This window comes from Anolis sagrei, chromosome X, assembly GCF_037176765.1.
Source record: "Anolis sagrei isolate rAnoSag1 chromosome X, rAnoSag1.mat, whole genome shotgun sequence".
Taxonomy (NCBI): Eukaryota; Metazoa; Chordata; class Lepidosauria; order Squamata; family Dactyloidae; genus Anolis; species Anolis sagrei.
Genome location: NC_090034.1, coordinates 87,612,054 through 87,638,021, shown reverse-complemented (window position 1 = coordinate 87,638,021; position 25,968 = coordinate 87,612,054). Strand labels below are relative to the sequence as shown.

General features: G+C 40.5%; 1 protein-coding gene across 3 annotated transcripts in view; it reads left to right on the top strand.

Moving 5' to 3' along the window:
* Positions 1 to 4,705: 4,705 nt before the first annotated feature.
* Positions 4,706 to 25,968, top strand: part of LOC132780307 (dual specificity tyrosine-phosphorylation-regulated kinase 1B) — a 45,513-nt gene continuing 24,250 nt past the window's right edge. The window contains exon 1 of one of the 3 annotated variants that reach the window (XM_060783934.2): positions 4,706 to 4,934. Coding sequence is in view for 1 of the 3 variants with exons in the window: in XM_060783933.2 (XP_060639916.1) it covers positions 23,952 to 24,039 (88 nt within the window). In the remaining 2 variants the exon portion in view is untranslated. Of the gene's footprint in view, positions 4,935 to 14,663; positions 15,071 to 23,837; positions 24,040 to 25,968 lie in introns of those variants that run through there. The other 2 variants (XM_060783935.2, XM_060783933.2) reach the window with 2 other exon arrangements.

Here is a 25,968-nt window from a genome sequence, read left to right as displayed (position 1 = left end):
CATACTGGCTTGAATTGTCGGCCTGCAGAAGTGGAGGCGCTCCAGTACAATGTCAAAGGATGTTGCACCAATGTTTGTTTTTTTCCTATAAACTGATATATCACCTATAAAAATATAAAAACTGTCCATTTAAGGAGAATGGAAAGCATCAATAGATCTGCACTGTCTTGCCCTGTTTCCACAATGGTCCAAATAAGTGATCTTGGAACAGCATTCAACTGCTCAATTAGCTCCATAGTATCCCTATAAAATTTGACAGTAACTTGGTCTCAATATGGATTTGAATAAGACAGTTCTGTGTAAGTTGTTGGTATGCATGTAGTTTAGGATTTGTTTCTCTTCCCATCTTACATCTTCAGATAATACTTTAATATGCACAACCTGGGGGTGAACTTGCTGACCAAGGTTGGCATTTTGAATCCGGGGAGCAGGGTGAGCTGCTGTTAGGCCCAGCTTCTGCCAACCTAGTAGTTTGAAAACATGCAAATGTGAGTAGATCAATAGGTACTGCTTCTGCAGAAAGGTGACAGCGCTCCATGCAGTCATGCTGGCCGCATGAGTATGAGAAATAGAGGGTGACCTACAGTATACAGAACAAAGAAACCTGTATTGTTTTTAACAAAAGTATATCCCTTCCTTTATAAACACCATAACCCTCCACCACATACATTTCATTTTTAAGAGACCAACAAATGTCAAATCGTTATTAAAGTCCTAAACAAGAAAGATGTCATTGTGTGCCTGGAAATAGGGAGGTAAACATTACATAATTGTGTCATCACTAAAAAGGCCCTTTCTCCCATGTCTATTAATTGGATCTTTGTGGCAGTGTCTTGAATATCAATCATGAAGAGCTGTTGTGGTCACTTAAGGGATAAGCGAATCCTACGATAACTGTTTACAACTTTTAAGATCCAACGTTACTGTTGTTATGGAGGTAGTCGTTTTTTAAAAAGACCATAAAGCAGGGGTCCCCAAATGAAGGCCCACTGGATTTGATGTTTTCAAACTATAGTCCGGGTCCGCAACAGTTGAAAGGACCCTAAACTAGTCCTTGGCTTAAGAAGTTTGGGGACCCCTGCCATAAAGGAACAGCATCAGTCAGTGTCAAAAAGCAGGGGAATTCCAGACAAGAATCAATCAGGGCCAGCTACCACCTCCCAACAAAGGATTCCCCCGGGCAGCAACCAATTAGACATTGAAGCTGCAAGGCCATTAAATGCTAATCAAGGTGTCCATTTGCAACATTCACGCCTGCCTCAAGCAGACAAAATTCTCTCCACAGATTCCACAGATATATAAACATTCCACAGATATATAAACTTCACTTGCCTAGTTTCCAACAGATCCCTCAACCTCTGAGGATGCCTACTATAGATGCAGGTGAAACGTCAGGAGAGAATGCTTCTGGAACATGACCATACAGCCTGGAAAACTCAAAGCAACCCAGTGATTCTTGCCATGAAAGCCTTCAACAACAATGTCAAAGAGGCCACTGGATTTTTGTCCCTCTTATCCTCATTTTTCTGGTTTGCATCCCTACATCAGTGCCAATTTTAACTTCAATGCTTTTTGCTAATGCTCGTCCTGTATATCAATACCATTTTAATGATGCTGTTCTCAGTTCTGAAGGGGCTGTGGAGCAATCTGCAAGTCTAGCCAGGGAGGTGCGGGAGAGGCCTTTGCAGGGGCTGTGAGCTCTTCCTGGTCACCTTCCTGTGCAGAAGGGAGTGGGGGCTTTTTCAATGCATTGGGGAGAGAGATAGAACAGTGTTTCTCAACCTAGGGGTCACAACGGGGGTGTCAAAGGGGTTGCCAAAGACCATCAGAAAACACAGTATTTTCTGTTGGTCATGTGGGTTCTGTATGGGAAGTTTGGCCCAAATCTATCGTTGCTGGGTTTCAGAATGCTCTTTGATTGTAGGTGAACTGTAAATCCCAGCAACTACAACTCCCAAATGTCAAGTCTATTTTCCCCAGACTCCGCCAGCATTCACATTTGGGCATATTGAGTATTAATGCCAAGTTTGGTCGAGATCCATCATTGTTTTGAGTCCACAGTGCTGTCTGGATGTAGGTGAACTACAACTTCAAAACTCATGATCCAGTATTAATGTACTCTTGAAGGCTTTCATGGCCAGAATCAATGGGTTGTTGTAGGTTTTTTGGGCTGTATGGCCATGTTCTAGAAGCATTCTCTCCTGACGGTTCGCCCACATCTATGGCAGGCATCCTCAATGTTCTGGTTGCGGATGACACGATAAATAAATAAATAAATCCTCAGTGGTTGTGAGGTCTGTTGGAAACTAGGCAAGTGAGGTTTATATATCTGTGGAATGTCCAGGGTGGGAGAAAGAACTTTGTCTTCTTGCTTCAAGCATGCCTCAAGCACACAAGTTTTTCTCCCACCTTGGAGATTCCACAGATATATAAATCCCACTTGCCTAGTTTCCAACAGGCCTCTGAGGATGCCTGCCACAGATGCAGGCAAAACGTCATGAGAATGCTTCTGGAACATGGCCATACAGCCCGAAAAACCTACAACAACCCTTCCAATATTTTCTGTGGGTCATGGGAGTTCTGCATGTCAAGTTTGCATGCCATCCAGTTTAAGGAGCTCCACTGGCTGCCGTTCATCATCCGGTCCCAATTCAAGGTGCAGGTTATTACCTATAAAACCTTGAACAGTTTGGGACCCGCCTACCTTCTACCACCAACCTGCACGATCCCTCCAATCCTCTGTATTGTATCTTTGGGCTTGGCCTCATGTTAGCTGCCCTGAGTCCCCTTTGGGGAGATGGGGGTGGGGTATAAATAATAATAATATTTTTTATTATTATTATTTGGTTCAATTCCATTGTTGGTGGAGTTCAGAATGCCCTTTGATTGTAGTTGAACTATAAATCTCAGAAAACTACCATTCCCAAATGACAAAATCAATCTCCCCCAACCCCACCAGTATTCAAATTTGGGCATATCTGGTATTTGTGCCAAGTGTGGTAAAGTGAATGAAAATCCATCCTGCATATCAGATATTTACATTATGATTTGTAACAGTTGCAAAATTGTAGTTATGAAGTAGCAACGAAAATAATGTTATGGTTGGGGGTCACCACAACATGAGGAACTGTGTTAAGGGGTCGTCGCATTAGGAAGGCTGAGAAACACTGGGATAGACAGACATGGTGGGTTTTTTTTTGTCGTGTCAGGAGCGACTTGAGAATCTGCAAGTCGCTTCTGGTGTGAGAGAATTGGCCGTCTGAAAGGACGTTGCCCAGGGGACGCCCAGATGATTTGATATTTTTATCATCTTTGTGGGAGGCTTCTCTCATGTCCCCGCATGAGGAGCTGAAGCTGATAGAGGCAGCTCATCTGCCTCTCCCCGGATTCGAACCTGGGACCTGTCGGTCTTCAGTCCTGCCGGCATGGGGGGGGGGGGGGGTTAACACACTGCACCACCGGGGGCTGACAGACATGGTGGAGGATGTGTTGTCGAAGGTTTTCATGGCCGGAATCACTGGGTTGCTGTTAAGTGTTCAGGGCTGTATGGCCATGTTCCAGAAGCATTCTCTCCTGACGTTTTGCCTCACAACCTCAGGATAACTGGCATAGATGCAGGCGAAACATCAGGAGAGAATGCTTTTGGAAGATGGCCATACAGCCCTGAAAACTTACAGCAACCCAGACGTAGAGACCCCACTCCTCCTCACAGGGCTTTCCTCCCACCTTCAGCCTTTAGATCAGGGGTCCTAAAACTAAGGCCCAGGGACCGGATATGGCCCTCCAAGCTCATTTACCCGGCCCTTGCTCAGGGTCAACCTAAGTCTGCAACGACTTGAAAGCACACCACAACAACCACAATCCAATCTCATCAGCCAAAAGCAGGTCCACACTTCCCATTGAAATGCTAATAAATTTATATTTGTTAAAATGGCTCTTCATTTTAATTATTGTATTGGGTTGTGGGTATTTTCGGGCTATATGGCCATGTTCTAGAGGCATTCTCTCCTGACGTTTCGCCTGCATCTATGGCAAGCATCCTCAGAGGTAGTGAGGTCTGTTGGAACTAGGAAAATGGGTTTATATATATCTGTGGAATGACCAGGGTGAGACAATATTGTATTGTTTTTACGTGTTTTTTGCACTACAAATAAGATATGTGCAGTGTACAGAGGAATTCATTCATGTATTGTCGAAGGCTTTCATGGCTGGAATCACTAGGTTCTTGTGGGTTTTTTCGGGCTATATGGCCATGTTCTAGAGGCATTCTCTCCTGACATTTCACCTGCATCTATGGCAAGCATCCTCAGAGGTAGTGAGGTCTGTTGGAATTAGGAATATGGGTTTATATATTTGTGGAATGACTGGGGTGGGGCAATGAGCTCTTCTCTTCATTCATGGTTTTTTTTTTTTCAAATTAAATCCGGCCCTCCAGCAGTTTTGAGGGACTGTGACCTGTCCCTCTGTTTAAAAAGTTTGAGGACCCCTGCTTTGGAGTCACGTACAGAAAGCCAGTCGAGGCCTGCCTGCTTCCTTCCTTCCCTGCAAATGGAGGGAGAGGGCTCTGGGGAGTGGCGCGCGCAGGCCGCAAAATTCGGCGCATGCGCAGGCCGGCTCAAGGAGGGCCGGGGAGCAGCGCGCGGAGAGGGCGCATTCCCCCCTCCCCCTTCGTCACGTGGTCGCGCGCGAGCAGGGCGCATGCGCTCGGCGGCGGGGCAGCGGAGGCGGTTTGTTGTGGTCGCCATTTTTTTTTGTGGCATTACTGGGAAATCCCGGCGCCGGAGCAGCCGCCCCGGAGAACGCCCCTTTGCGCTGGGGGTGGGGGCGCATCCCGCCCGCCTGCCGCGCCCCGCCCCCAGCGCGCTTAGGCTTCTCCCTCCGCCTCAGCCCGGCGCCGCTTGGAAACACGCCGCGGGCCGCAGCCGCCTCCTGAGGTAAGAAGAGACCCGCCCGGCTGCCGCTCCCTGCCCTGCAGAACGGCCGCCAGCTCGCTCGCCCGCCCGCCCTTTCGCCTCACGGAAGGAAGCAGTGAGGGAAGGAAGGAGAGAGAGAGAAGGCGGGCGGCCTTGGGGAGGGGGGGGGGCGGGTGGACGGGAAGCCTTTCCGCCGCGCCTCCTCTCCCTTCTCCCGCCCAGTCCGCCCCTCCCTCCCTTTTTCCGGGCGCGGCGGGTAGAGCCGGGCTGCCTCCCTCAGGCCCCGCCCCAGGCCAGCTTCGCCTCGGGCGCGGGGCCCCATCCCTCCCTCCCGGCCCCACCCTGATTCCTCCCCCCCCAAAAAAAATCCCCCCTCCCCCCCTTTTTTCTCCATAGGCCTTGCTGAGCTCACATCCCTTCTCTCCTCGCCTCCTTTCTCCCACAACCACCTTTTTGGTGGTCGGGAGATGGATTAGCCCCATCGTGTGCCATCAGGCCCGTCTCCCTAGAGGCGCGCTTTCAGAATCCTGTGCCATCTTTTTTATTCTACGTGCTTGGTATTACATGCATCCCCGAGCCTAAGCGCTCTAACAAATCCAATCGTGGTCGTTAACATATTGCAGAATGGAGCGAGGAGGGGTGGGTTTGTCCGCGCCCCCCCCCCCTTTCCTCTCTCTGTCGTTTCTGCATCTTTCTTCGGCATTTGTGGCAGGCGAGTGTCATGTCTCAACACTGAGCTAATAATGCAAAAGGTTTTTCCCTTCAGCTGTATTTACAAAAATGTAGAGAGGCAGGTATTAAATTCATTATTGAGTTGTCGAAGGCGTTCGTGGCTGGAAGGCGTTCGTGGCCCTTCCGCACAGCCCTGTATCCCAGAATATCAAGACAGAAAATCCTACATTCTCGGAATGTGGACTCAATCCAGGGCCCTTCCACACAGCCCTATATCCCAGAATATCAAGGCAGAAAATCCCACATTCTCGGAATGTGGACTCAATCCAGGGCCCTTCCACACAGCCCTATATCCCAGAATATCAAGGCAGAAAATCCCACATTCTCGGGAGTGTGGACTCAATCCCGGGCCCTTCCACACGGCCCTGTATCCCAGAATATCAAGGCAGAAAATCCCACATTTTCGGAGTGTGGACTCAATCTAGGGCCCTTTCACACGGCCCTATATCCCAGAATATCAAGGCAGAAAATCCCACATTCTCAGAGTGTGGACTCAATCTAGGGCCCTTCCACACGGCCCTATATCCCAGAATATCAAGGTAGAGAATTCCACATTCTCTGAATGTGGACTAAATCCAGGGCCCTTCCACACAGCCCTATATCCCAGAATATCAAGACAGAAAATCCCACATTCTGGAGTGTGGACTCAATCCAGGACCCTTCCACACAGCCCTATATCCCAGCATATCAAGCCAGTTTGTGAGATTTTCTGCCTTGATATTCTGGGATACAGGGCTGTGTGGAAGGGCCCTGGTTTGCTGTGAGTTTTCCAGGCGGTAGGACCATGTTCCAGAAGCATTCTTCCTGACGTTTCGCCCAAATCTATGGCAGGCATCCTCAGAGGTTGAGGGATCCCTCAACCTCTGAGGATGCGTGCCATAGATGCGGGCGAAACATCAGGAGAGCATGCTTCTGGAACATGGCCCTACAGCCCAGAAAACACACAGCAACCCAAATTCATTATTATTCTTCAATGCACTTGCCGTTCTGATCATTGTTTTTCCATTCCGCCTGGTTAGCAATAAGTAGCCATTCTGCTAACTTTTGTATCTAAAATCCCCCAGTCTACTAAAGCAATAAATAAATTTGGCCCAGCCAGCACATTAATTTTAGAGGGTTCGATATATGAATATGTCTGTTGTGCAAACCTTTAAAAACATCATAGGAAGCCAAATTGATCCCTTTTAGAGTCCCTCCTTTCCATTAAGTCAATGTATTTATCTTCATTTCAGTCACATCGTGACAATTGAAATACTCTGGGGATGTCAAGATACATTTGGGTCCTTCATTCATTCATCCTCCTTTTGATGTAGAGAACTACTTACAATATATGTCACAAAGTACCTCTTTTCCAATATGTTCCATAATTGGTCTCTTCTCCCCAACCTATGTGAGGACAAATTAATTCATAATAAGTATATGTATGCTGGCATTGAATTTTTGCCATTAATATGTTGTAAACCGCCTTGAGTGACACCCAGGAGTGAGAAGGGCAGTATATACATATACTAAATAAATAAATAATGTTTGCCACTTGTAGTTGAATGGTAATTCTATGTAACAGGTTCTATTCTTTTTTTTTTGGGGGGGGGGGGGGGGAAACTGATCTTTTTCTATTTCTGTTATGTTACAATAAAACTATAAATGACATCATGAATAATTTCAATAATAAGTGGAAAAGAGATTGTTGACAGTAACTGAATTGTAAGAACAGAGAGTAGAAATTATATTTATTTTAACATGATGGTCACAGATAGATTGTATAGTCCTTGTTCCAGAATGCTGTTGGTGCCAAGAATTTAGCAGAATTTTGACTAAACTTAACATTGAAATCCTATTTATGTTTATACAAAAATAAATGTCATTGCATTAAGTAGAACCCTTGGTTGCTCTCCTATATCTATTTGCCATGGAAGTAAGCACCATATAACGCAGTGGGTCTTACTTTTTGTGTGTAAGATTGTGCTGTTTTTAAATTCACAATAATTGTAAATGTTTCCCTGTTCTCTGTGATCCAGTTAATTCAATTTAAAGTATTCTATTTGTAAGTGCAGCTTTTATGGGGCAAATACCCAAGAAGTAATGCATGCCTTGCCAAATTGGTTCCTGCCAGATGTAAACTTTATGTAAACTGAGGTTACCTTTACCATTGCAGAGCAGATATGTAGCTGACTGTATATATTCTTGATACCTGTTGCTATTTTTAAAATAATAATTAAGAAAACTAAGTGTACTCTGTATATTTTTTATCATTAGGTTCTGTGAACCCTTAAAGTTATTCATAAACCATTAGTAATTGATGTTTGTGTGTTGGCTCAAATGTGGCTTGTAGTGCTTCAAGTTACTTTCTTTATACAGTAGACTCTCAGTTAAACAGACCTCTTAAGTAACCAGCAAAGATTTGAAGAGATAATACTTTAAAGTTAAATTTGTCTTTGTCTAATGAGCTTTTAACTATGTATTTCAATATCAATATCAAGTAAATACAAAGTTTATTGGAATGATATAGTGTGAAGTACTGTATTAGGCCTATTTTCAAAGTTACTCTCAAGCACACAAAAACTAAATTTACCAATCCCTGTGGGTGCTGATTAACTGAAAATCTTCTGTATATCCAGTTGTGCCTGAACTGTTCCCAGTACTGTTTTCTATAAATGAGGTTGGGATAGATTTATATGGACCCTTACTTAACCCTTACAATTTCCTATTAGTCCCTTATATTGAATAGTACGTTTTCTTCTCCATACCCATACAGATGTTTTGATTTTTTCTAAGTGTATATATAGTTACAGTTTCAAATGCCATTATTGATAATAATTTTTAGGTAGTAATTCTATCCCATTCCTAAAGACTTGTATTGAATTTGAGATGGGCCTACATTTTCCTTAACTAACTTTGGTCTATATCACAAAGAACCTGTGGTGAAGACTTGTTTTAGCAGAAGTCAGGATTGCTAGAAATCATTCTTGAGTATATTGGTATCTTTTCGCAAATTAAAGCACACTTTTAAGAAATTAAATAGATATTTCACTTGTCAGGATTCCTTTTGCTTGGTCACTGGTGATTAGTGATGGCCTTAGTTATGGCATATTGAGCTTAAATGCAACATGTGGAAACATTGAAAAAGAGCAGTAGATCAACTTTTTCATGGTTCTGTAGTCAAGAGAAAGGCTAGTAAGTTTAGTTCCTTCTTAGGATGCAGTAATAGCCCTAGAGACATCAAGGCTACAATATGGGCTGGATGAGTGCTGCTATCATTTCCAAAATGCCTAGATTAAAAAATAATTCAATTGGGATATTTGAGTGTTTTATCCAAGTTGTTTGCTTCCTTTTCGTTCCAGAGTCTCTTACATCTTTGGTAAAAGGTCAAGATATCTTTAACTAACAATGACTAGAAAGAAACTGTCACAGGGAACGTACAAATGCTACTGTGTTACAAGAATTTTCTGTGACTGCATACAGAGACCATGAAACCTGCAAATAAAATTTATATCTGTAGATGAGGATCAAAACATTATTTCATGGTAGAATTCCATGATTTCATAAAACTGTGTAGTATTTATTTATTTGGAGTATTTATATCCAGCTTTTTTTTTTAGCAAAAAAGCTTCTAAAGTTGCTTACAAATTGCTAATTTGACATTCATCCACCTGTTAAAAATCTGTTCAAAGTTGGAGGTGACCTCAGAGAAAAGGGTAGATCTTTCAATCTTGACCACACATTTACTCTGAGCAACACAATATGATTCAGGTGCAAAAAATACAGGTGTGATTCTTGGATTATGCACAAGATATTGATGAGAATTTTCAAATATTCTAGAACTGCCATTATATAGAATCATGTAACTAAGGGGTAAAAATGGCAGCTCATTCCTTCTTCACCAGATGGGATGATCTTTATACCAATTTAGGGTCAATCTTTGCAGGCCAGATTACAGTATGTCACTAGCTAAGAGCAGGTGCACTGCAATAAATGCCTGTAAGTGTAACTAATTAATGTGATTCAAATAAGCAACCAAAAACATGTGCTACACATTCATACTGGTTCTCCGGCTTTCAAAATGATTTTTTAATGTGAAAAACCTGTCATCTGATGTGCTTTTCTCCCAAAATTCCATCTCTCTACTGCGAAAGGTTAACATGGCTTTTCTTCTGAGAAAATAGCATAGTTGCTGGTCACCACAATGGCATGGCATAGCCTCCGAAACACCAGTATCCCCTAATGACTCCTACCCATGTTGTAATCAAATACCAGTTAAATTATTAGTACCCTAGAGTAGAAACAACTTGGAAAAGGAACATAGAATTGTCTGTGCCCACTGTTTAACTTACGCAAAGAACCTGAAATGTTGTACATGTTCATTCCAAATATGTATGGGACAGACATCTTGTGTCTGGGAAATGACTTGTCCATATCAGACATTATTTCATAGGTGTAAACAACATCAGTATGACCTGGCATTGGATCTTGCCAGAAAGGATTCTCTTAGGATTCTGACAGAATTTCTGGAGAACTCAAGAGATACTTCTTGTGAATAGCTTGGTATGCTATCTTATATTTCCTAGATATTTACAAAATACACACTTGCTAGCTGCCTATTTATCCTATTCTCTCTCTCTGTGTATATTTGTTCTCAGTCATTTTGAGCCCTTGTTTTTTATACATGAAAAAAAAACATTGTTATATGCTCTAGTTAGTGTATGCAAGCGTATGGGCACATGCACACTTTTAAGTAGGATTTTCTTTGGCAAGGAATACGCCAAGTTAGTTTTAACAGTTCCTTCCTCTGAAATAGCCTACAGCACCTGTCATTTGTTGGCTGTCCCCCATGTAAGTACAAATCAGGATTGATCCTGCTTAGCTCCCAAAATGAGAAGATCTAGACCTTTAGTATACTAAGGCCTTACTCTAGTTGATACTGTGGCATAAATAACTTATTTGGCAGACTAGGAAGCAAATCCATTTCTCTACATGCATAAAAGCAGCAATCACTAGTAAAAAGAATATAATCCCTTATTTTGATTCTCCGTGTACGAACAGGAAGTCAGCAATGCACATAGGTGACTGTGGTATATTGGAGTTTAGGAACATAAATGATCCCAATAAACAATATTGTGCAGTTGTATCCTTGATTTTTCAGGTAGTTCTCTTTAGGGCATAGTTGGCTAAACCTTTTCTCAAACAGTTTGGATCATCAAACCTAGTTCTTACCAAGAAAACCTCTTTTTGCTCTGAAAGGTGGTGATTGTGGGGAAAAGATTGGCTTTTATGTGTTTTTGACTTGTCAGAAGCTGGAGAAATTACTGGCCTACATTACTTTGTTGGCCTACATTAGTTGGGTGTTATCACATGTCATATGATGCTTCTAAACAACTTTCCATTAATTAGTGTTTATTGGGTAAAGCACTGCAATTGTCTTAGAAATTATAACAGTCATACAACCCCTATAGAGACAAGTCCAATCTTTCTGCTTCAAACTTATTTCAATTCCCAATGCTTTCTGTTCTTATATAATATTTTCTTATTCTGATTAAATGTTTCCTTTTGTTATTTTCTTAACACTTAAGTCAATTCATCCCAAGGACAATACACATAATGTGAGTGCATTCACTTTTGATCAGGAGAAGAAGAGACATGTTAGTAGAAAGGTTGATGGTTCTGTTTTATTGGTCTTTGGGGACTACAATGCATGAGGCGATCAGGAATATAATTTCAGTGAATTTGTAATCTGCTGCCTGGCCTCATTTATGGCTTTTCAGATCTTGATTTTTTAAGTAGATGTAGATGGATACCAAATGGCTCTGGTAGCACATTTCATTGTTTCATTCCTGGTCAGAATATTTGAAAATTGAATATTCTAATGTAGAAACAAGGATGTGTCTTGGACTGTGTCGTCAATTTTCTAAACTTAAGATGCTTCTATAATTTATGTGATTCATAATAATAAATCACTCAATAAAATAATTCAAGCTCAAAATTTCACAATATTTTAAATGCAGAACATATGAAAATGTAACAGTATTAACTCTGTATTAATAATCAGAGTTTTGTATACTGATTTTGGGATTTATATTTAAACAGTAGGGCATTACTATTTTTTCAAAAACAGTCAGCAAATTTGATGATTCTCCCCCTTTTGCTTCATGGTTGGTTATCCTGAATCAAAGTGAAAGAACTTGGGGGGAAGGGGCATGTAGGCCATCCCTAAATATGTTAGCTCAGTGTCCTGTGATTTACAAACAGGTATAAAGTGAACAACTTCAGGACAAACTTTAATATCATGACATCCTGCATACAACTTACTTAAGTATATACATCTTTAATATTATTTACACCCTTGTTCTTCCTATATCTTAGAACTGATAAATTCAAAGAGCAATTTCTGTATGAGAAAAGGCTAAAATGATTAGAATCCTCTAGTCAGAAAGAGATAACAAATGTGAATGTGAAATAAATGTGAATGTGGAATGAGGTTTAACCATTCAGTTAAATTAGAACTGGTGAGTGCCAAGTATCACTTAAGTATGCATTTTATCATAACATTGATCTGTGGGGTTTACAGGCAGCAAACATACTGGTGGTCAGTAGCATAACTATGTTAATAAAAAAAACATTATTAAACAAATTCATGGAAGATTAGAATTTCAGTAATAGAAGTGCCAAAAGCTGTAGGAGAACAGAGGGAAATGGCGTACTCAATCTAAACTATTAAAGGATATTGTCTATGTTTTGATGGCATGATTAGCCATGGTTTATTTTCACAGCATTGATTCTATGAGGGTTTTGGGTTCACTTTTTCCTTGTCTCCCCTTCGGTGCACTTTGGAGGAAGAGATACACGCTTTTGTTTTAATTTTTAATTAGCTGTAGCCTATAGTACCATTTAAAAAACAACAACCAGAAACTTCTGGCCTTGCCAGATAGGGAAGGAGAGGCACTTGCAAGACTGGTATTCGCAGAAGTTCCCATCATCATAAATTATAATTTATATTTGTGTCTGCAAGCATTTTGACATCTAAATCTGGCCACTGTTGAAAGGCTACTTGACTGGTGGACATTTAGTTTGATTCTGCATAGCTTATATATTCAAGAGCACTACAATGGGGATGGGGTGGGAGTTGTCAGTACCAAAAATGACAAGTAGGTTGATCTATGTTAACATATTACTGCTATATCTGCTAGGTGCACTTTTCCATAGTCAAATGCATTTGATACGTGAAATGTCCATGTACAACATTCAGCAGAAAAAGCAGGCAGTAATTCTGAGTTGAATCAGTTACACTTTTTGTTGCTACATGATATCCCATGTCCAGGAATGCAACATTAATCTTGATTCATTGAAAAATAATTCCTATGGTCTCAGACAGATCCTGAACTCTAGTGATCACAGACCTAACAATGTGGGTAACAGTGCCCTGAATCATTTCTGTATCTTTGTCTTGGACTCTGACTCAGACATACGTCTTCCAAACTTGATGGAAAATTTGCTTCCAATAATTGTACTCATGATTTCAACATTAAGCTGCTATTATTGGCACAGTTTGAAGTAGGTTTTGTTTTTTACTTGAAGCTTTCATGTTGACCTTCTACCATCATGATTTGACAGTGTCATTGAGATGTTGTTCAGAGTCCACGTATTTTCATGACAGATGCAGGTGTCCCCCCAATACAGTATCAGTGTGAGGCAGTATGACTTTAGTCTTGTTTCAAGATGAGTGATGCATAATCATTTTAACTGCTTTAAAGATTCTTTAATTATGCTGACCGTTGGCTTCAGTGTTGTACATGTATGGTCGCTGCATGTCTCCCCCGATTACCAGACCTGGTTTATGCCTCTAATCATTAAGTAGCAGCACAAAGCATGGGATAGTGACCTCCTTAAAGAAAGATGACATTTGGCCAGTCAAGATGCTTTTGAGTGTTCAGTGTTTAAGGCAAAAGTATAGTCAGAAAGATCTCGGAATGGCACTGATTTGTGTGGTATTCTATTATAAATGATATACTTTGTATTTTTCAGAAAGCCAATGAGTCCTCCGTATTCTTTCGCATGACTTCATAGACCCTTAGAATTTTCCATAATGAGCATTTGTTGTCTTAAATGTTCAGGCATTTCTGAGAGGCATAATTAAGGTTGCACTTCTTTGATATACTTTTGATGTTTTCAAACTTCCTATAATTCCATTCATGTCTTCATATCAGTAATATTTTTATTTGGAAATATGTTGGTAGGAGAAGAAGGGTTTTTCTCTCTCTCAAAAAGATACAGTCTTGGGTTAAATAAAATCGTGGCTGAAAATTTCACTCCTGTGTCATTTTGGCTAACGTCTCAAGTCCATGGGATACAGGATGGTGTTCCTAATTGTTCATTGGAGCAACACAGCTGAGTTATGGTTAGAAGAGTTTTTAACGCGATATTTTTATCTGCAAAAGCTTCTTTTAACCCTCAGAACTGCAGCAGTGCACCTCTGCTGAGGAGGAAACTAGGTGCATTCTGGCTGGCACAAGAGGAAGCAAGCTCAGTTAGGACACTGTGATCAAGCCAGGCAGCCTTGCCTATTGCATTGAAGGATGGAAGCAGATACGAAAATCAACTCAAACGCCTCCTGAGATTCTGGACAGGGGGAGAATTTTATACTCAGCTGGCTCTTGAGAGTCACCGAGCAGGAGAGATCACGGCTACGGTGAGTGGCTGTGGCATCATGCCAACACCATGAGCTCTGTTGTTGCTGGGTCTCCCTTTGCAGGTTATTTCTAGCCCCTGTTCCTGGAAGGAGAGCCAGTTCTTTACCGAGGTATTTTTGGAGACTCTCGCCTTCTCCTCTTTCTTGCTTTGTTTGGGCATAATCAGCCCATTGCATCCCGGAGAACCTAGCAACACTGCCTGGCTTCCCATTGGCTCGCCAGCAGCTCCAGTTCTCCAATGAAAAGCTTGTTGCCATGGCAGAGACACCACTGCACAGAAGCGAGTGAAGAGGCGGGGATTGAATTTGCAGCCTGGTGGAAATCTGCAGGGCAGAACAGGGACCAAGCAGAGGGTTAATGTGTAGCCTGTGGCCTGGAAGCGGAGTGCAGGCTTGGCCCTGTGCCAGTGACGTATAATACCAGGGTGGGCTGACAGAATGAAACTCCCCTAAGTAGCCCTGCATGCTTGGAAATACAGTGTCTTGGCTTTTTTTTTCTGCAAAGAGAGCAAAGTAGCTTGCTTCTCTTTCTTAACCCCTCCCCAATCTGCCCCCCCCCCCTTGCAGAACAAGGAACTGCTTTGGCAAGGGACACATGCAGTCTCAAAATGCTGGATATGCATTCTCCTTGCGTAAGGACCAGGCGTTTGTTACTGTACAGTTCAACTGGAATCCATTGCAGCAGCAGAGCTGGCAATGCTGACATGTTCAGAAATCATGGTTCAGCCCATGAAAGTCTGAAATGGTGAGTTGGGGTTCTTTTGGCCTTAGCACTTAGTGTACATTACTGTTGCTTAGTTCCTTTTGGCATCCACTCCCTCTTGTGTCATCATATCATTGCTTGTTCTGGTACTGTTGTCTTTTTTTCAATAGTTATCCTTTTGGGAAAGTGTTTGTAGGGATCCTAGTGATTGAAATGATTTCCTTTGTTGCATGAACTCACTTATGATAGATTCCAAAAGCTGCCCCAGTTAATTATCTTCGGTCTTCTCCTCACGCTCCCTTAGTAGGCCTAGTTGATGGACCTATCTCTAACACGTATCTGTATTGGTCAGCATCATATTCCTTCATAGAATACCCTTTGTTTTAATCAGATTGTCACCAGGGTTTTGTCCATCCCCTTCTGGAATTGTAGTAGCCAAAAAAAAAAAAAAAAAAAGACAGAAGGCCAAACATAGTATTGATGTAGGATTTAACAGGCACCTGCCCAGTGTATCCAATCATAGAGATACAAGCAAAAGGCACCCGTATGGACAGGACAGGGCTGGACAGGGCTACTGTGGTAGATGCCTGACTGAGAAAGCTACTAAAAAGTGAAGCTAATGGACAGTGAACAAGGGCTGGAGGTCCTTGGGAGACAAGGATGCTGAAATGGGGCTTGGGCGTCTTCTCTTCTGTGTCCAACAAGAAAAAGCGGTGACATTTTTGGCTCTCCTGAAGAGATGTGGACCGCATCCCTACTGGTGAGTGTGTGAAGTAGGAAAATGTGCCATAAATAAGGAAACATCTTTTAAATTGTATTTGTAGGAACACGGTCCTGTATTGGTGTTTCTTGCTTTTCCCAACTTTTCTCAACTTGCATGAATTATCTTGAGTTCACGTCTTTCTCTAAACTCTTTTGGAATATACCAGTGGTACAAGAAAGCCAATGGGAATCATCCAGACTGATAGCTGACTGGAATTTAATAGACAATCAGAGAGCTTTTGTGTTCTAGTCAAACATCAGGTTTCTAGCATTGCAGGGCCAGTTCAAATTGAGTTACAGTGCAGAAATATCATTACATTACGTTCATCACAGGTCTAGAATTCTAGATCTAGGTGGAAGTTACCGTGTTTTTCTAGAGTTTGTTATGCAGCAGAAAGGAGAAGTCAAGACATACATTCTAAACTTTAAGAAAGCTGACTTCAGTAAACTTAAGGAAAACTGAATGTCAGGAGTATAAAAAGAGAAAGGAATTCGCAATGGATGGAAGTTTCTGAAAAGTGTGGTATTGGAGGCACAATCTTAAGCAGTTCCAATGAGGAAAAACAGGAAGTTTCTAAAGAAAACAGAATGAATGTCTTAAGGAACTTGCAACTAAACTAAGAGCCGCCGCAAATTCTGAATTCTGTCAACAGCGAGAGTACGCTCGCATTGCTGCCCTAGCAAAGGGAAAATCACACGGGCGCGGAGAAATAGGCGGAGAGAGAGGCGGAGTCTTTGACGTCATCGGTCGAGCTGGCACAGTTTGCTCTCCCAAGACGCTAGTTTGCGGCGGCTCTAAGATGTAAAGGGGACGTGAACAAGAAGTGAAAAACAAGATAAATGATCAAAGATTTAAAACCAAAGCACAAAATGAACCCAAGTTTGCTAGAGAGGTTAAAATCAATTAAAGGGGCTTTTTAATTATGTCCCTAGCAAAAAGAAGAACACGGAAATTGTAGGTCTGTTGCATACAGGTGATGGTAAAATGCTATCAGGAGACAGAGAAAAGGCAGAGCTACTCAGCACCTTTTTTGCCTCAGTCTTCTCCCAAAAGATCAACAATGTTCAATTTGGGGATAATGGAGCTGAAAATTCCCTAGGGGAAATGCAGAATAGACAAAGAGGCAGCACAGGGGTATCTGGCTAATAATCTAAATGAATTCAAGTCTCCAGGGTGAGATGAATTACTTCCAGAGGTAATTGAGAACAAGCAGAAGTCATTCCAGAACCTCTGTCAGTCCTCTTTCACATGCCTTGTAGAATAGGAGAAGTTCCAGCAGACTGAGGGGAGGCAAGTGTCCTCATCTTCAAAAAGGGGGGAAGTGGACTTAACTACCACCAAGTCAGCCTGATGTCAATACCTGGAAAGATTCTTGAACAGATCATTAAACAGATAATCTGTAAGAATTTAGAAAGAAATGCCACTCAGATGAGTTTCTCAAAAACAAGTCTTGCCAGACTAAATTTCTCCCTCCCTCACTCCCTCTCTCTTTTCTTGGATAAAGTTGCAAGCTTGGTAGATGAAGGGACTGCTGTGGATGTAGTATATCTTGATTTTAATTAGGCCTTTGACAAGGTACCTCCTGAAGAGAAGTGACCAGTGGAGTGCCACAGGGTCTGTCCTGGGCCCAGTGCTAGTCAATATTTTTATCAGTGACTTGGATGATGGAATAGAAGGCATGCTTATCAAATTCTTAGATTACACAGGATCAGAATTCACAATGACCTTAACAGATTAAAAACAACAGGAAAAAATGTAAGGGGCTATGCTTAGGCAGAAAAAAATTGAAATTGGCAGATATAGGATGGGAGGCACTGACTTGAAAATAGCATATGTGAAAGGGATTTAGGAATGTTAGTAGACCACAATCTCAACGTGAATCAACAGTGTGATGCAGCAGCTAAAAAAGCACAGTGATTCAGACTGCTTCAATATGTGTGTAACATTTAGATCAAGGGAAATCATAGTACCACTTGCTTTGGTCAGACATCACCTAGAATACTGTGTCCAGTTCTGGGCACCACAGTTCAAGAACAATATTAACAAGCTAGAATGTGTACAGAAAAGGGCAACCAAAATTATCAAAGGCTGGCAAACCATGCTCTGTGGGGAATGGCTGAGGGAGCTGGGTATGTTTAGCTTGGAGAAAAGAAGGCTGAGATGGGGACAAGATAGCCACGTTTAAATATTTGAAAGGATGTCACATAGATGGCCATCTGCTGAGAGTGCTTTGATTGGATGTTCCTGCATGGCAGGGGGTAGGAATGGATGGCTATTGTGATCTCTTCCAATTCCAATATTGTCCTCAAACACTATGAAACATTTGTGTAGCTTCTTAAGCTTGTCCAAATAGCACAAAGAATATTCTGGTTTCAGAAATCTTGTCTTCCCCAAATATCAGCTAGTTGCTCTTCAGATGGAGCTATGAATGGACAAATGTGTTTTCCTTTCTTCCATGTTCACATATTTTTAAAATCTCAATCTTTTGCAATTTTTGAAGAAACATAAAAAACTTGCTAATGATAATCAGAAACAAAGTTCACACATTGGTTAAATTCAATTGATACACCTATGATAAATGTCAAGAGGACAATGTTGTACCTTGCTATACTATTGTTAAACAATGAGGAGTTTCTCAGGGAAAAGAAGTGACAACCCTAGTTCTTTGGTCAGGCATGGTTGAATAAATAGGGATTCCAAGACTTTAAAGAGCTAGACACTTAAAGTCTTTTGCTTTCAATGGGTGAAGTATCTATTTTCATCCACATTCTATTTTTTATCTCTGGTTGCTGTAAAATAAAAATACTTGCAGATTTGGAAATAAACAGAACTAAATGTTCTTCCGTAAGTTAAACTCCCGTCAATACATAGATTAGGGGTCCTCAAACTAAGGCCCGGGGGCCGGATGCGACCCTCCAAGGTAATTTACCCAGCCCTCGCTCAGGATCAATCTAAGTGTGAAACGACTTGAAAGCACACAACAATAACAACAATCCTATCTCATCAGCCAAAAGTAGGCCCACACTTCCCCATTGAAATACTAATAATTTTATATTTGTTGAAATTGTTCTTCATTTCAATTATTGTATTGTTTTAAGTGTTTTTGCACTACAAACAAGATATGTGCAGTGTGCATAGGAATTCTTTTATTTTTTTTCATATTATAATCCAGCCCTCCAACAGTTTGAGGGACTGTTACCTGGCCCTCTGTTTTAAAAGTTTGCGGACCCCTGACATAGATAATTCACATCATGACATAGTTTACCTCTTGTGCAATTAGTGACTGCTTGTGTCATTGAACATTTCTTCTAAGTCCTATCAGTAGTTGTGGCAAATCATCAGACTCCTTCACCAAAGTAGTGTGCAATCTGGTGAACAGACAGTCTGTTCCCAAGAAAAATAATACTTTTTACAATATTCTTTAAGATATCACTGTCCAAATAGAAGGGTAAAACAACCAAATAAAGTTGAAAAAAAGCTAAAAATCAGAAGTCTGTGCCTCCTTATTTGCATCCCTCAAGCATGGTTTCTCACCATTCTAATCTGAAGCTTTCTGTAAGAGCTTTTCAACAGTGGAACTCACTACTTCAGGATGTGGTGGAAGCTCCTCCTTTGGAGTGTGGATGTCTATCAGGGGTATTTTGATTGTGCTTTTCCTGCATGGAGGGGGTTGGACTAGAACTAGATGTGCCATGTGGTCTTTTACAACTCCTATGATTCTGTGCACCTCTTTATGTGGAAGAGTAGCACTTCAAACAATTGGAAGAGCTTTAAGATTAACAGTTGGAAATGTTTCAGTTTATCCTGTTCTCAGAATGCTCTGACTCAATAACTAACATATATTGGACGAGCATCTCTGGGTTAAGTCAAGTTATCCAGCAGACGCTGATGGAGACTTGTGTTGTATCCAGAAATGTGTACAGTTTGCTCTGCGCTTGTAGGACTTTATTTGAGGTAACATGTTTTTGTAGGTGTTAAAAGAAAAGTTGACATGCCAGAGAGAATTCAAATCAGATCAGATCTTTATTTATGGTCAGCAACCAGGATAGAATCCACCTTACAATCATCCATCACATCAGTATAGATTTCAAAAATATCACCTAGACCCTAAATTTAGATAATGTTGATAAATAGTAATAATAATAATGGATTTGTTTACCTTCCTCTCCTTGCAGCTCGAGGGAGGATACAACACCATTAAAATAAGAGATAAAACACTTTTAAAGGACATACAACAAGGTGCACAGTTAAAATGCTAAAGAAAATCTACTGACAAGATTTGCCAAAAAAAAAAGGAATAAAAATTGACTTGTTCACTGAAATTTGATAAAAGGACATTGATTTGGATATCATAAGAGAGAACAAGTCAGCAATGGAAGCTATAGGGTTTGTGTAATATACTTCATTGGACTTTTTCAAGAGAAAGGACTGAGTGAGCATCAGAATGGGCATTAGCTCAGAATGCTTTTGGCTGTGGAGATTCAAATAGACACCTCAAGGGTTCCCTTCAAAATCTGGGGCCTGAGATTCTGATATATGACCAATATTTGAACACCCATATACCCTACAGTTTGCCTCAGTTGAATTAGCAGCATTTCTTGTGAGAATGTTTGTTTTTCATATGTGTGCAGTGAGTTTTTCCTGGTATTAGAATAGGACATTTTATTTATTTATTTATTTACACTATTTATATGCCACCCTTCTCACCCCAAAGGGGACTCAAAGCGGCTTACAAGATATATATACATACAATATTATTAGCATAGCATCATATCAGCATATTAGCATAGCACCATTATAGGCATGTTAACCATTTGTCAGAAGGTTCTGCACTGGTAAAAAGCCTGGATTTAGACCCTGTCTATCTTCTTTCAAAAAGTTTTACTGACAGACTCAACATGTAGAAAATAGTGGTTATCCTGGACCAAATCAGAGTGAAGGAATTAGAAGCAAACAGATTGCTTTAGAATAAAGAACTAGTTTGAGATCCAAGCTTGCCTTTCTTGCTCCAAGGTCTGAGTTAGGATGATGGCATTCTTTTCTGTGCAAGCTGAATTGTAGACTGTCATGTGCTTCCGTAATCCTCTCCTTTCTTGGTCTTACATTTTAGTAGTTCATTACATATTCATGATATGATATCCAATGATATAAAGCATTTCTGGTAATCGCTGGGATTATTTATCAATTCCAGAAGGCATACAATTTGGATGTTCTATTATATTATGATTGGGAGTTCTGTTTCCCTATAGCTGTGGCCTAACAACATGAAAAGTTGTCATGGCACATCCTCAATTGATAAATGTCAGGACCATGCAGAAAGCAGGTATGAAGACATTTCAACACTCCAACCAACTAACTAACCTATCCTCAAAAATCTTCAACCATTGCCTTTGGTGTCCCTTTATAAGCTGTAAAAGTATAAGTCTTACAGATTCTTGATGCGGAAGAGGGTGACTGATGCACTTAAGTTGCTGGAAAATTTTCATTGTGCTTTATTGCCTTTCTATTTCTTAACAAAATTGATACAAAGTGCTCCCATCTCTGGGATTTAACCAACCTTCAGGCATAGCTAGAGCATAGTTTGCAAGTTTGGATGTAACACCAAACTCTGTTTTGTTGCAAAAGAGGACTGCTATATGGTCTAAAAAGGGAGCTTACTCACCAAAGACCAAAACTCTGGATTCCTATTATATCTGAAACAGTCTTTTGAGATAAACTGACCAGATAAGACAGGATGGAACTGGAAACCAATTTTCTGTCCCTGAAACCCTCAAGGTCTACTTGAATTGTTAAAAACCCTCTCATGACCCACTTCGGATTTTGAAATGACTATTTTTAATGTTAACTAAAAAGGGGCTCAAGTATTTTTTTTTAAAAGATGCATCACCATGTCCTTTAGTGGAGGTGGGGCAGAAAAAGTCTGTAGATAGTGAAGTAATCACTGAAACAAACTTGGGAGTTCCGCGTTTTGCCTACTGTTCATGTCAGGACAGGGAACAGTGACAGCCAATGAGAGGTTGAAAGTGTATTTAAAAGCAATTTTCATATGCAAGCAAAAGAGTTTGCTGAGCAGAATGCAGTTCACTTTTCATAAAATATGTTCTGTTGGCAAAAACGCCCCTAAAATATAATGTGTAATACAATAGAGTCTTATTATCCAACCTTTGCGCATCCAACGTTCTGTATTATCCAACGCAGTCTGCCTCCTGCCCGGATCCACAGCTGTTTCAATATATTGCAATGTTTTTGGTGCTAAATTAGTAAATACAGTAATTACTACATAATGTTACCTTGTAATGAACTGCTTTTTCTGTTGATTTGTGTTAAAGCATGATGTTTGGGTGTTTAATTTGTAAAATCATAACATAATTTGACGTTTAATAGGCTTTTCCTTAATCCCTCCTTATTATCCAACATTTTCGCTTACCCGATGTTCTGCCAGCCTATTTATGTTGGATAAACGAGACTCTACTGTATTTGATACAAATTGGGTTCCCACTCCCCATTTTGCTTTTATTGTCCTAATTTATTTTAGTTAATTTTGCAACATTGTGCTTCATGTTTCCCAATATGCATTTTATTCCAGAAAAGATACAAACAATGAACAAACTCATAAGTGTGTGAATCATTGCTGGCAGGATTCATTAGGAACCAGTGTTCAACAACTATAAAATTTCAGTATTAAATGAATTATGTGAATAACAGTTGCTGATATAGAATTGATATTAAGCTATCAGTAGAAAAGTAGATTGCATATATCCAGGAATCTTTCAGAATAAAGATCCCCATACTGTGGCTGCCACTTTTTCCAACTGCACTTTTCCACATACAGAACTTGGATTGTCAAGATGATAAGAGGTGCCTGACCTACAAGGTGTCAAAAAGATTGGGGCTAGGGGTACCTTTCATGAAAGTGACCATAAATTACCTTGATTTAAGAATGTATAAAAGTGTCGGCCAACAAGGGAATAGTTTCTCATTTGGATATTTGAAAAAATTGGAGTCCCTTTCAAAATGGTATTATGCATATACAAATATGTGTAACTTTTCATCTAGAAGATCATTATATACTGCATCATTGAGCAATTTTGTTTAGTTGTCCCACTACACCTTCAAGAAATGAATGTCTGAAATCACCATTATCTAACTCAGGGGTCCTCAAACTAAGTCCCGGGGGCCGGATACAGGTCATTTACCCGGCCCTCGCTCAGGGTCAACCTAAGTCTGAAACGACATGAAAGCACACAACAACAACAATTCTATCTCATCAGCCAAAAGCAGGCTCACACTTCCTATTGAAATACTAATAAGTTTACGTTTGTTAAAATTATTCTTTGTTTTAATTATTTATTGTTTTTAAGGTTTTTTTGCACTACAAATAAGATATGTCCAGTGTGCATAGGAATTCATGTTTTTTTTCAAATTATAATCCGGCCCTCCAACAGTTTGAGGGACTTTGACCTTGCCCTCTGTTTAAAAAGTTTGAGGACCCCTGATCTAACTGGTAGTTGTCACAATTAATGTTACTTAGAAAACAAATTTGGAATTGTTTGTCAGTGGCCATACATCCACCAATCCATATGCAATCAGAGAACTTCAGTACATGTTCATAAATGCCTACTTTATAAGAAGAAAACATTCGTAATTACTTTTGCAAATTATTATGGACCTTTCTCAAACTCCTGTTGCCTCATAAGGTTTTGGAAGAATAAGATAATTAACCTATTGGAAGCTAGTACCAATAGGCTAATAACTTTAGTTATAAATGGTGGCATTTAAGTGTTAGAAAAGAGGAGTTGGGAATTGGCACGTTTCAACCTTCTCCATAGTGGTATCTTCGGACTGCATTTAGAAACCTTTTGTCAGCTGTTCCTCTGATCAGTTTCCACTTGGTCATGGCATGTAAACCAGCTGTTTGCTTTGATCCAGCCAAGAGAGCATTTCATGCCCACTGACCTTCCATAGCCTCGGCAATGACAGCTGTGTAGCACTGCTTTCTGGTTAGTTCACTGTGGCTTAAAGACACACTCTCGCAGGAACAAAACCTGGGCAAGTATTCTCCAAAAAGTCTGTCTGTAGACTACAGTGGATTGTGTGGGCTTGGAGAGGAAGGGCTTTTCCTATGGTGATCCCATTCAGTATTGCAACTCAGCTCATGCAATGCTGTTGACATTGCAAACAAATTGGGCCCGACAGGAGCCTTCCAGCTTTCTGCCTTCAGCCCGTTACAACAGGAAAATGGTTACAGGTAAGGTTTGTTTGTGACAAATTGAAGAGTGATGTATAATCTTTCAATTAAAAGTTAGTCCTATGTTCTGAGGCTGTGTCAGTGAATAACAGGAGGTTGAAGAATATGTTTCTATGATTAGAGAAGGACGCTAGAAAATGCATAGAGGAAACTTTTTTTGCTTGTGAGTTTACAGTTAGGGAGATAACCCTTGTGAAATGACTTAGCATGATCATGGCAGAATCTGGAATCATTTAGGGAAGGGAAATCAAGAACTCATGGTTTTAATTAGTGGGAGATTATGCAGCATTGCATCTAAGAATGCAAGGGATAGCCTGTCTTCAGTAGTGTACTAGTGTGGTTCTTTTAAAAACCATAGTAGGAAATGGGGCATTGGGGCTAGCAGCAAACTTTAGATGAATTTCTAAGGATAAAGGAGAAAAGTGTACCACTTGCCAGTATTATATCACAGGTAGCTTGTAATGACTACAGTGTAGAGCAGGAATTAGTTTGGAAAGGGCCGGTTTGTTCCATTTGTGCCTTAATGAACTTTAAACTGGACATCCCCAATTACAGAATTGCCTGATCTTTGTAGATTAGGAAGTTGTACAATAGTGATTTCTCTTGTACTTACTTGCAAACTGATGAAAACTCTTCCCCAAGATTTGTCCTGTCAAGATACTGACAGTGTTTTCTAACTTGAGTGTGTGTCCAGAACATATTGTTGATATAAAGTGTGTCTTGTGAAAAATGACGATGGTATACTGGAGAGGTAAAATCTCATTTGTATTTAAATACATTAGCACACATCCCCCATCCTTCCAAGATAATGGAGAGATACCCCATTTTGTTAACTTTATTCATAATCCCTTAACTTATGTTGTACTGTATCTGTGTGTGTTTGTCAAATGTTTTTGATATGGCCAATAGGCTAATCAATAAAACGTACTTACTTAGCGATTGGTATAAGAAGCTAAGATAGGATGTTGAAAATAAATTGTACAAGTAACTATCTGTGTAATTATTCTGCTGTGATGGGTTTTATTAATTGTCACAGTTGGTTGATGAATGAAAATGTGGAAATTAAGGAACCAGTGTTCGTGTGAGAAGGCAAAGGCAGAATGTGAACCATGGGAACTATGCAAGGCCAGGTAGCTCCTCCCGCTGTTACAGGGCTCACTGGATACTGTGTAGATACTTTCAAATTCTCTCTGCCATCAGAGTTTAAAAACTGCTTTTGAACAATGAAATCTGAGATCAACATTTTCCCTACTTCTCACAACAATCTGGAATGTTCGTAACCCCTTTTTATTAATTAAGATATCTCTTCATTAAATGGAGAAGTTGTTCCTTAACAAGCAGGAGACTATTGAAAGATAGAGTCTAAGCAAGCAGGAGATTATTCAAATAGATTATATATATATAGATAGACATTGTATCATTCTGATAAGAAATGTATGAATAACCTTTGAGTCAGGCTGAGTTGGAAAAGATCTTCCATACCTTTTTTCTGAGTGAAGACTTGCACCATCACATGCTTATTAAACCCTAGGGTATGGTATCTTCATTTATACCTTCCTCCGTTCAGGAAAAGGGGGTTGTTGTTTTTTTAATCTGTTAGTTAAGCACACTCTTGCAAAGGCAAGAGGATAACTCCATCAGACTTTTATTCTTTAGACAGAATTGTAACCCCAACTCATATGTATCAGATAGAATCATAACTTCAAAGCCCTTTCATTCATTCATTGCCTCAGTTAATAAATATGCAGGTGCAATCGGTTTGTGTTGGAGGGTCGCTGTACTCTTGAGGGTTAGTTGTAGAAGCTCATCAAGCAGTCTTCTCCCTAACAAGTTATTGCTGGTTTAGGTTTTGTTCTCAGCTAGGAATAGAAACGGTTAGCTCTGACAGCCTGTCTGCTGCAGTATCCCATTCCAGCCACTCAACACATC